This window comes from Pteropus alecto, unplaced genomic scaffold (assembly GCF_000325575.1).
Source record: "Pteropus alecto unplaced genomic scaffold, ASM32557v1 scaffold39, whole genome shotgun sequence".
NCBI classification, from domain to species: Eukaryota; Metazoa; Chordata; class Mammalia; order Chiroptera; family Pteropodidae; genus Pteropus; species Pteropus alecto.
In genome coordinates this window covers 10,271,641-10,284,000 of record NW_006443568.1, presented here as the reverse complement: position 1 = coordinate 10,284,000, position 12,360 = coordinate 10,271,641, and the positions used below count along the sequence as shown (strand labels likewise).

General features: G+C 51.9%; 1 protein-coding gene across 1 annotated transcript in view; it reads right to left on the bottom strand.

The window, feature by feature from the left end:
* The window catches only part of RUNX3 (runt related transcription factor 3), a 29,141-nt gene that overhangs the window by 15,170 nt on the left and 1,611 nt on the right, over positions 1 to 12,360 (bottom strand). Inside the window, exons 2-4 of the mRNA XM_015598805.1 lie at positions 12,233 to 12,357; positions 10,191 to 10,347; positions 2,461 to 2,565 (exon numbers count right to left, since the gene is read on the bottom strand). Coding sequence (XP_015454291.1) covers positions 2,461 to 2,565; positions 10,191 to 10,347; positions 12,233 to 12,357 — 387 coding nt within the window. The remainder of the gene's footprint in view (positions 1 to 2,460; positions 2,566 to 10,190; positions 10,348 to 12,232; positions 12,358 to 12,360) is intronic.

The window sequence follows — 12,360 nt, the reverse complement described above, 5'->3', positions numbered from 1 at the left end:
TTCGCTATTAAAAAAAACCCCTGATTTGGCCTGTGCCAAGGCCCAGAGAGGGACGCCATCTGCCTCGGGGTGTGCAGCAATCCTGGCCTGACTCGGGCCAGTTTCCCGCCCGGGCTTCTTTCCCTTCCTCTTGCTGCCTCTTCCTGTACCACTCCCTCTCCCACCAGCTCACCCCAAGAAGGGGCTGACTCAGGCCCGGGGGGCCCTAGGAGAGAAGAGCAGGTAGGAGATTTGGGTGGGGGCTCCCAAGGGCAGGGCCAAACTTCCACCCTCATCCAGGGGCCTCAGTGGGGGCTGCTGGACAGCTCTGGGCTGGGTGGGGTGAACGTGGGGGGCTCTGAGGGATTCCAGGCACTGCCAGACCCCTGGGAACCTCCCACCAGGCTCTAAGCTCCCCCTCCCCCACCCTGCTCAAATACCTCTAAGCACTGGGTGCTCACTGCTTTGTGGAGTGGCTTCTAAGTGCTGCAACATCACGTTGAGCCCAATTGTGCGTCCTGTACATCTTGATCTGCCCCTGGAGACTTAGAGTAGCATGTGATTTCCTTCCGCAGAAACTTACACCTCTGTTATCGCGGCCTGGGGTTCTCGGCAGCCCTCCTAACGGTGGGAGTGGAAGGGGGTGGCCGGGTACCAGGGATAACAGAACATTACAGCTCAGTGACTCACAAGGACCCTCCCTCTGCTATAGCCAGATGCTACCCACCTGTCAGCACTGATCCCCAGGCCCCTGGGGTGGGCAGTACCACCCCACTTCCTAGAGGAGTCAGCTGAGGCCCAGAGACGTTAGCAACTTGCCCAAGGTCCCCCAGCCGAGCAAGCTGGTTCAGAATCTGCTCTCTGCACAATGGCCTGTGGCTTCCCAGCCATCACCACCTCGAGGCTTTTGGAGCCACTGACCCAGTTCACAGACAACAAAACCGAGGCAAAAAAGGGACGTGACTTGCCCAAAGCCACAAAACCCAAGGCCAGAGGCATGGACCTGCCCACGTCCAATCCCAGCAGAAATCTGGCCAAAGCAGGTACCTATTGGGAGCTGAGCCTTCAGGCCTGATGACCATGTGCAGGAGTTCAGGGGAGGCCTGAGGAGGTGGCCCTCAGAGGCCTGGAGGGGACTCTTCCGGGCCACTACTGGGCCCAGCTCTGAGCCTTTCCCAAGTGGCCAGATGCTGGATGGGCCCAGGACTGGATGGATGGGGAGTCAGGCCTGCCTGATTCCTAAGAAGGGAGGAGTCAGCCCAAGGCGGGGCCCGGGTGGCCCTCACTGGCCACGCCCTGGCATAGTCGCACTCCTGTCGTGAGCTTCCTGGGCACTGAAGAGAGACCAGGAGCTTGTGCTCCTGCCCCTGGTCCACTCCACCCGGAATCAAGATCAAAGGCTGTCTCTGGGACACTGGGCACCTCCCCGCAGCTAAGACAGTGCGAGGCCCTGGCCAGGATCTTAATGTCCCCAGGCTTCAATTCTCTCCTTACTAGAAGCCGGTGACCCTTTGGCTCTGTTGTCACGAGGATCCCATGATCCTCGTGAGGGCCACACTTACAAAAAAAAAGGATAGGGCAGCTTTCAACACGCCAGGCTAGCAAACCATCAGCAAGGGACAGTCCAGACAAAAGCTTTGGTCAGAGCTCAGGAAGCAGCCAGTCCAGAGATGGCCAGATGGTTCTTTGTTTCATGCATTCATTCACTCACTCACTCATTCATCCAGTGAACACAGGCCTCTGGCCCACTCTGTGGCAGCTGCCCTTCGAGTTTTCCAGTCTGAATCTGCAAACTCCAGGTCCTTCAGCAGGCAGAAGCAATTAAACATAAACTCTTTTCGATGCTAAAATACACAGCGAAAGGCTCCCTGCACATAGTAGGTGCTCAATATATAACTGCAGAATCAAATTTGCATTCCTGATCTTGATAGTGTGGGGTCCTGGGGTCAGAGTGCCTGGGTTCTGTGCAACCTGAGCAAGTCACATACTGAGATTCAAGGAAAGAGTTTCCAAGGAGGCTACCTGGCCTCATAGCCAGACCAAGTTCTTCCTTGGATGGCTCCCTCCCTCAGCCACCGGAAGAGGAAGCTAGGGTGGAGTAGAGCACACCTGGCTCAAACACCACACACACACACACACACACACACACACACACACACACACCCTATCTGAAGGCTTTTCTTTTCCTTAATGAATGCAATCCATACACCCTAGCTGGCTCCCAATGGGCAGGCATCCAATGGGGGAAGGGGTCAACTGACCCTGCCATCTCCCGCTCCCAGCCTCCCTCAGTCCCGGTCCCAGCCAAGCACAGAGGGTTTGGGGCTTTGCTGGCACACAGTGTGTGGAGATACAGAACCGAGGACCACGACTCCCCCGGGCACGCTCCTGGGAACTAGTGCCACCTGTCCGACCTCAGCTGCAGTAGTTCTGCTGGACCCTCCTCCTCTACCCAGGGGACTCAGCGGATCTGGCACTTACGTCTGGGCTCCCGGGGTCCATCCACGGTCACTTTGATGGCTCGGTGGTAGGTGGCCACTTGGGTAGGGTTGGTGAACACAGTGATGGTCAGTGTGAAACTCTTCCCTGGGAGGAATGGGGAATAAAGGCAGGAGGTTGGCACCTGGGGCCATTCACAACACCCTGTGCACCTCCCCGGGAAATCTCTAACCTTCCCGAAGGGGCAGGTCTCTCTCCTTTGAACCTGGATGGAAGACAGGGCTCTGTGTGATGTTCAAGCTGCTAAGGTCGACATTCAAGGCTCAGAGAGGTCTGGCACCAACTTATCACACACACCCCCTACCCCGTGCCGGCCACCCTGGCTTATTACCTCCCCGCTTCTTAGCCTGTGTTCATGCTGTTCCTTCCATCCAGAGACCCTTGTGATTTTGGGGTGGCGAGTGAGGACGGGTACATTATTTTTTTTCCTAAAAGTAATTAGTGATCTTTGTAGAAAATTTTGAGAACACAGAAAACATAAAAAAACGAAGAGAAAAACCACACATAGTTCCACTAGCCAGTTCCATAGTTCCACTGTTACCATTTGAGTGTTTTCTCCTCCAATTCTTTTTTGTGTGGGTACGCGCAAAAATCTATATTTTCGTACCGTTTTTTTTCACTTATTATATATAAGCACTTTCCCACGTCATTAAAAATTCTTCATAAATTTCATTTTTAATGGCTGCAAAATATTTCAACTCATGGAAGCCTCATCTTTTATTTATGCATCTCCTTACTCTCGGGTAGTTATGGCGCTGCTAATTTCTTATTGGTGTGTGTGGCTGGGGGGTGGAAAAGGACTGATTTGGGAGCTGCAGACATTTCATTTGTAGACACAACTGTTATTTCCAGAACTCTATTCTATTTTTAGATAGACATTTGGCTCCAAAGTCTCCATTCAAAATTCCTGAGAGGGGAAAATAACTTTAAAATAAGAATTTATTTTTCTACCATTTAAAATAAAACGCAAATGACCTTCTGTTTATTAAAAAAAAAAAAAAAACCTTTGTCTACATCTCTGCTTATTTCCTTAGCATTGATTCCAAGAAGTGGTGAGTGATTTCATCGCATCAGAGGGCTGGGATGTATTTAGGGGTATTGATCTCTCTAGTGAGATGACTCTCCGGAGAGTCACGGTGATTGGTTGAGGCCGAATGTCACCCTGGTGCCATCGGCATCGCTACCACGTCTATCGAGGTGGAAGATCTCTTCAACGCTCCAGACTTCGCTTGCCTTTCTTCTATTACGAGTGAGATTGAAACTTTTTATGTTTATTATCTGTCTTAATCCAACACAGATTATGGCTTCATGTTCTCTTACACTTTCCTATTATTTTAGTGCTTATAAAAAGTCGTTCTATATTAAGCTTGTTAACACTTTCCATGTCCTGTTTGTGGCAGTTTCCCAGTTCACTGGCCTTTACATTTCGCTTTCTGACTCCGAGCTGTTTTGCATTTTCAGTTCTATCTCTAGTTCGTGATTTCTCCTATCATTTTCATTTTTAGGCAAGTTTCCTCATGTAACAAGCAGATAAAGGTTTTCCTCTGATAAATAGCGCTTTCTCTACTTTCTACATGTAATTCTTTGATTCTCTTGGGGGTTTACCAGTCTGTGTGGTATAAAGTAAGACTTTTTCCCCAAAGGGCAACACAGTTTTCCCAACACCAACCCAGTTTTCCCAACACTTCCTGAAGCGAGGGCTGCCCCCCAGGCCCCCGCTCCCCGGACCCTGCCTTATCATCAAAGTCTTCACATGAATGCAACTGGGAGGGTGTGTGTGGGAGTTTTGCTGGTCCCCCAAGTCAAACTTCGCCTCCCCGTCTAAGCACTCCTATATTCGGGCCCCAATTATAGTCTTGGGTACTCCCTGAGGGCAGCGGCCAATGGCCCGGGGCACCTGTGTCCCCGAGGGCTGGCCCAGGGTGGGTGCCAAGGGGGGCGGCTCAAGTGGACCCCACTGCTGTCCCTGTGTTTCCAATGACTTGCCAAGGCAGGCAGGTGGAGTTTTCATATTCCCGTTTCACAGGTGGGAGGTGAAAACTCAGGGTGGGTCCAACAGCTTATGGTCCCCTTTGCATGGTTCTCTCTGGGTACTTGTTGCTTTGGTGATCAAGTGAAAACTCTAGCTCCAGAAACAGGAGACTCCAGAACCCAGGTAAACCAGCCAGGGTGCCGGGGCCACATGCAGGAACCCAAAAGCTTCTGCGACACCAGAGGTGGAGAAGGGCGGGGGGTTTCAATTGAGGTGTGGCTGGAACTAGAAAGAGTTGGCCTCTCGGAAGAATTTTCCTGAGCCAGCCGGCTAGAGGAAAAGATGCAAATGCAAACTGCCTCTGCCCCTGAAGTCCTGGGTCAGAGAGACAAACCTGGCCCCTTGCTCTCAGACCACGGGGCCACCTTCCATGGTTTCTGAAAACACGACCTGCAAAAAGTCTAGGGCAATACCAGGCAGGTGGGCTCAGGCTCTCTGCCCACCCCCCAGAGGCCCCTCCTTCTTTCCCTCACTCTGAGGTCATGTCCCTCCTGGACACCCCGCCCCCACCAGTCAGGTACTCTCCTGGGGCATCTCCTTCCATCGCCTCCTTGGTCCTGCTGGGCAGGAAGCTAATGGGGAGTTTAGGGGGACAACCCAGAGAAGGAGGACCCGGCTCTGAACACCCAGGCCGGATGGGCCCCGGTCTCCCGAAGTGCTCCTGTTTCTCACCTCGCTTCCCTCAGGTCTCCACTGAAAAGTCACCTTCTCAGTGAAGCCCTTCCTGGTCACTTTATCTAAAGTAGTCGTTTTTCACTTGGCATCCGTGGCCACCTCTTAGAACTGAGTGGGCTTGTGAATTGGGACAGGAAAAGGAAAGGCAGTGGCATTGTCCCTAACCTCCAAATGAAGTTTAGCATCTCTCGAGTATGAACACAGGCAACAAACCACAGAGGCATTACAGCAGTCCCTGCGACCTCGTCACAATAGATGTCACAGATATTTGCATATTGCATTACGGATATTGCAAATGTCTCTAAATATCTTTTATACTCATTACAACTTCAAAATCGTGGTCGTCATCAGACCCATTGATAGATCTTTTTATTTAATAGGCTAACAAAGCAGTACATTTATCACAATTTAAAAAGACATCTTCCTAACTACATTTTAATACAATTGGTTTCCACTGTAATCCTTTGCGTTTTGTTTTAGTCCTTAAAAAACATTATTCTAAGACTGTCAAAGGGGTCCGTAGGGTGAAAAAAGTTTAAAAAAGGTTAAAAAGCTCAATCGGAAGCCTCGTAGACCCTCCCACTCCCACCCTCTCTGCTTGAATCACCCCCAAATGCTTATTACTTCTAATAATCCATCTATTTATTTTATTTTGTCTCCCTCTACTAAACTTAAGCTCACTTGGGGCCAGCATTTGTGTCTTGTTCATTGCCGTGTGCCTAGCCCCTAGGACAGCATCTGAAACATAGGAGGTGTTCAATAAATGTTTGTTAAAATAATCAGTGGCAGAGATTACTGCTCCCATTTTACAGACGAGAAAACCAAGAGTCACAGAGGAGCGATGAGTTGACCAGGTCACACAGTACCCAAGCGGGGCTCAGAAAAGTTAGAAAGTGCTAGAGCCTGCCCCTCTATGTAGATACTAAGGACTTGCTCCTGGATTGTCAGAAGACCTCATCCCCACCAGCAAAACACAGGCCACCCCTTGAAGTCATCAGTCTTCCTCAACAGCTGTCTCCCAGTTTCCAAGCCGGGCACCACTCCTCCCAGGTACCCGAAGATAGGAGGGAGGAAGGGAGGGGTTGGGATCTGGGAGCAGGAGTGGGAGGGAGGGGCCGGTGTCAGGTAACACAGGAGGCGGGGACCCTGTGAACCAGGGGTGGAGAGTGCTCCTGGCCTCTCTGTGTGCCTGGTAGCAAACCCTGCACAATGTTGGTAGACAACATTGTGCAGGAACTCTCCGGGCAAACCTGCAATCAGCCAGGAGTCCAGAAATTGCAAATCAAGGCGCTCCAAGGGCTGGCCCCCATCGGAGGGGAAGTCCTATAGTCTGGAAATAGCTGCCCTTTTGTGCTCTGAGTGGCCTCAGACATTTCCGTAGGACCTGGGGCCTCGGACCCACTGGCACGCACAGTGTGGCTTTGGGCAGGTCCCCGTCCCTCTCAGCCAGGGCTCCTGTGTGATATGCCCCAACCACAGGGCTTCATGGATAGCAGGAGGGGACAGGTCTCAGGAGACCTCTGGGTTTTCTCAACATTGGCCAAGAAGCCCATCTATCTCCTTTCCCATCCGCGGTCCCCCTAAACCCGCACCTACACATCTCATACCAAACCGCTCTCCACATACTAGATTTCTTTTTAACGAGTTAACAACAGTCCAGGAGTTCCTGCTCTTTTCACTTTCACCTCGGCCCCTGGCTGTCTCCTCGAGGGCATTTTGGGGAGTTGTGGTGTCCGGTCCTCACTGAGGTGGGATATAAGGGGTGGGGGATGCAAATATCCAGCAACGCACAAGGCAGTGGAGTATTCTTTCTTCCTGTGTGTGAAAAACTTGCTTATGAAGACTCTGAGCCATAAACCTAACTCAATTTTATATAAAACAAGGCAAATTTTTAAACATCTATTGAATTTTCCAGGCGAGAAGACAATTTTTTTTTTAAAAAAAAATGTGTTCAGAACATTGTCAAGCATTGTTCACAACTTCATAAAATCATGTCATTGACGACAACGCCGCAGTCAGACTGAGTCACATACACCTCTCCTGTCCAGCCTGCCGTGCCAATCTGGGGCTTCTGCCAGAGGTGCAAGCATCTGTCCACCAGTGTGGTCTCACCCAGCACATACATATCCAAATAGATATTTTATTATAAATTACTTTCTCCCTTTTTTCTCATTACAGCTATGGAATTATTTTTATGATTCGGATTTTGAAACTGCACCTCAGTAAGTAAGCTACGTTATCTATAGGTTTCATTGTGGGAAGGTAAAGGGTGCCATTACAAAATATTATTGTAAGGAGGGGATGCTCGGTCTCGCAAGACGAGGACCTCAACCCTAATCACTGCGGGATATACCAATGACTTGGTTTCTTTCCTTCTTTTCCTTGGTTCACGCCTTCGGGCTTATAGTGAGAGCTCTGTGGTGGTGGTATGTGTGTGTGTCTTTCATGGAAAGCTATCTTCTTGGAATTAAGACAGAATCCAGGAATAAAAAGCAAGGAAACAAGTGGAAGTTTCCATCTGGTTTCTTAGTACTGGCAGAAGTCAGAGAGCTAGGGAAAGGCTCTGGGTCCCAAACCCCAACCTGTCCTGACCCCTGAAGTGGCCCAAACTGTCTGTATCAATCACTGATTTGTTCTCTCCTAGGGAATTTCCCAATGTGCAGGATGGGCACAGCAGATGCGCTGCTGTTTGCCACAGGACCCCTGCACCCTCCTTCCTCAATGCCATCCGCCTCCAAGTTCCCACTCAATAACCCTCTGGGTTTCCCCCACCCCCGCCCAAACCGCACCAGAATCAGAGAATCAGTGACTGTCACCACTCAAAGAGACTTCAAAGATCTCCTCCAGTCCCAGGCATTTGAAGTAACAAAATCTCTAATATGTATCCAGCTCTCAGTTATATGCAAACTAAGACACTTGTACCAAGTTCCTTAACCTTCACGAAATCACCTGAGGTAGGTACCATTATTATCTCTATTTTATAGATGAGGAAACTGAGGCGCAGAGAGGTTAAGCCATTTGCCCAATGTCATCCCACAAGTCACTGGTAGAGCTGAACCTGAAATACAGGTCAGCTGGTTTTAGAGCTCAGGCTGTTTAATACCAGGCGCTTCCGAGGTCTGAAAGTCTTGTTGGGTTCCACGGGCATCGGAACTCCCACTCAGGCCTCTTCCTGCCTCCCAGCACCACTGAGAGTGGCAAGCGAATGTCTATGACAATCGTTTATAGACTCAGCCTCCCGCATGTCCCAGAGCCACAGTCCAGCCTCAGCGGCGCCTGCTCCAAGACCATGCTGCTCAACGGTGCAAGTCTTGCAGGGTGCGTGCAGGTCTGTGGGTATACATGCCACAAGGAAATCGTTTTCAGCAGCAGAATGGCCAGACAAGGTCCCGGAAACTCAGAGAATCCTCATCAATTCTCTTCCCATATCTCACCTCCCAGGAGAAGGGATATGGTGCCACAATCCTGATGCCACGCTGGGCTCCAGGGACTGACCTCCCCTTCTGCCTGCCTTCCAAGGGGCTGCAGCTACGGCGGGCCTCCCTCACCACCACCGTCACCTGGGCCGGCAGAACGGGCCACCGCCCCGCAGTCACAGTTGAGCTGCATCCGAGCCAGTGGCTGACCAGTGGCTGCCAGCAACTCTCCACTCCGGGCTAGGGCTGGGATTAAGTTGCAAAAGGCTTGAGAGATTGGGGATGACAAAAGGGGCTTGGAGACTAATTAGGAGCAGCAATGAAAGCTTAATTCATAAAAGCAAACATTTTCCATCCATCAACCTGCAACCAGTTAAGGGCAACGTTTGAAAGAAATCTGTGCATGAGGAAGGGAGCCAACAGGAACAGGAAATGTTTGAAAGAATGTAAACTATTTCAGTTTCATAAAAAGTAACAAGTAAACAGTTATTACATGCAAATAATGCCCTGGTTTTAATTAATGCTGAAAAGTCAAAATATGTTTGACATTTGTATGTATACATTGAACGGTCGGAGAGGGAAAAATGGTGCCCAGATGCCCATTTCCTAGCAGGGCTGGCGGCTCAGAGGAAACTAAAACCTTGAAAAGGTCTTGTTTATTGGTGATGAAAAGTACAATTCTGCTTCAGCCTCTGTCGAGACTGGGAGCTGAGGGAACCTAGCTTACTCTCTTAACAAAGCTGGAGGGGCAGGCCAGTGCTTGGGAGGGGCGCTCTGCAATTTTCAGTAGGCTGTTCTTAAAGGGCCAGAGAGCCCTCATTTCCCCATTTCTCTAGGGGCAGAGTTTCTAGGACTTCTCCACCCAGAAGTGATGGTGGGTTTCAAGTCCCGGCAGCCCCTCCTACTCAACAGGCCCTCATGGCAGCCAAGGCGGCGGCATCTTGTCCTGCCTCCCTGCATACTGCCCGAAGTAGATCAGGGCGGCATAGCAGCCTGGATTCCGGAGTGAGAGATGGCAGTCTTCAAGCCGTGCTTTCTAGCATTCAGCATCCTGTACTGCATTCACTTCTTTTCTAAACCACCTAAGGCTCAAAGGGCTGGGGAAACTGTGGCTATGGGAGACCACAGCTGTGGAGAAGCAGCCTCTAAGTGTAGGGGAGACTCTGCCCCAGTGGGGAAAGCGGCTGGGGTGCTTGGGCCCCCGCAGACCAAGGATCTGTCCTCTAAACCACCTGCTCAAAGACCCACAAAGGCTCCTGTTTGAACTTGTGAATCTTCTCCCAGCATCTCTTGTGAGACCAGGGCACTTAATCGGGAAAGGGGAGGCTTCAGGAGTTAGTAAACCCCAGAAACGGGGAGAGAATTGTGGGGTTTTTTTCCCCCCCGACAAGAGACCTTAACTTTCCTCACATCTTCAAAGGGATCTGTAGTACCCTAAGGGGTTCCAAACCATTGTTTTAGCCAGAGCTGGGCCTGGAGACCTGTTTCTGGGGCTCCCATTGGGACCCCCAAGGCCTCGCTCTCGGCCTCCTTCCCCCCCAACCTTTGCCACTGCCAGTGTCGGCTGGTGCGGCCTCCCTTCCACTCACCTCGCCCACTGCGGCCCACGAAGCGAAGGTCGTTGAACCTGGCCACCTGGTTCTTCATGACAGCGGAGGCATTGCGCAGTTCGGCAGAGTAGTTCTCATCATTGCCTGCCATCACAGTCACTACCGTTCCATCTGGCACATCCCCCAGCGCTACCACCTGAGGGCATGGGGGCAGGGGGACAGCTTAGAGAGGTAGGGAGAGGCAAGAGAAAGGGGGGAGGGGCTGGGGCGGGCAGGTCCCCTAGGTCCCAGGCGCACTGCGGATTTCTCAAATGCTGGGCGGAGAAGAGGCTTAAAGCAATAGAGACCTTCCCCCAAATATAACAAAAAGAGATCTCTGCCTTTCATACCGAAATCCTAGATCGATTGGCTAAGCCGTGTCCTGCAAAATTATCCTTTCGATTCGATTAAACCTAAGCGAGAGCTGAGAATGAGCTCAGTCACTGTGATGTAGGGTGCAGTTCCCGTCTCCCCTTCGCTTGAGCGAAAAAGGAATCAACATGCTCCTAGCAACCAAGTCTCTAAGTAAAAACAATATCAACACCAATAATAACGAGGACTGCTCCTCACACTCAGTTAAAGCAAGAGCCGTTTGGGGTATGAAATCTGGCCCTGAAATGTGGCCCAGGCCCAGTTAATCGGCCTCTGCAGAGCCTGAATTCGTTATGCAGAGAAAATGCAAAATGCAAAACAAACTGGTGTTTTGAGAGGGTTTGTACAGAAAACTCCTTTAAAGCGAAAGAGGGGCTTTTGGTAGCATGAGGATGCACCTGCTGGGAATTGTAGGATGGGAGTGGAGATGCCCCCCTAATATGGAATCTCCACACCCCCCCCCACCCCGCCCCCCAAGAAGCATGGAGAGGCAGATGCCTTTTGAAAGGGAATCAGACTGCAAACGCAGTCACAGCCATTTAAACGTGGCCACCGCGTGCAGGGACTAGGGATCCAGATGGTAAAAATTTCAAGGAGAAAATGTTTAGGGTCTGATTAAAAAGGCCAGATTTCCTGTCAACATCCTGTCTTCTTTTAATTTCAAAGATTCCTTTTAAGCTCCAAGTGACAGTAAAACCTCGGTTCTGAGGATTAAAGTCACACGGGCCTCCTCTTCCCCTCCTCCCCCCTAGAGATTTTCCCCACTGGTATTTTAAGATGTCACCCGGGAGACCTCAAAGAGCCACTCATCCTTTTTTTCCAATTTGGAGTCGTCTTAATGGGAGCAAGGACGGCCTCAGCTGCCAGCAGCCTCCGTTTCCAGCCACCTCGGGGCACCGCCACCCCCAGCCGCCGGCCCTTCCTGCCCTGCCCTTTCTCACGGCAGCTGTGAGAGGTTTAGGGGAAAACCAAGGCGTTTTCGTTTCATCTCGTTGCCCCCTTAAAAAAATGAAAATGAAACAGTCGCCTACTCCCTGGCAAAGAGAAAAAAGATCCTCTGAAGGACTGGGGGCTGCTAGGGGTGGGAGCCCCCCAATCTCTGCCTGACATTCGGGATCCCTGACGCAACCGTTTAGGGCACAGTGCCCCCGATCCCAGCCCAGAGTCGCTCGGTGTAAAATTTCAGAAGCCAGAGGTTGAGGGTGTGAGCAGGAAGTGTTTCTGAAGCGGTGCAGGAGGAGGGGTGCCGGCAGTGGAGGGTAGGCCCTATCCTCCAACCCCCACTCCCACCCCCACCTCCGGTGTCCTCGCCCCCGTCCCGGGGCTCCTCTCTCCGCTGCCCTCAGGGCTGTGTCCAGGGATCTGAGCTGGAGGGGGGCGAAGCCCCATCCGTCCGTTTCCGCATCAACGTTTCTCCGCAGAGCTCCCGGAAGGTGGAGGGGGCACACCTCCTAAAAGGCACCCGCGCGGGGTGCGTCCGAGAGGGAACGCCGAAGTCTCCGGGCGCAGCGCACGGCGAGACCAAAAAGCGCCCGTGGCCCAGCTTGCCTGGCTCTAGCTGCGGGGTCGCGGGCAATTCTCCTCCCCCGCTTCCCCCGGCCCCGGCTCCTGCAGCGGAGGCGCCCGGAGCCCCAGGGCCCGTGTCCTTCCTCCCTGGGCCCCGCACTCACCTTGAAGGCGACGGGCAGCGTCTTGTTGCAGCGCCAGTGCGAGGGCAGCACGGAGCAGAGGAAGTTGGGGCTGTCGGTGCGCACGAGCTCGCCCGCGTGGTCCGCCAGCACATCCGCCAGCGCACCTC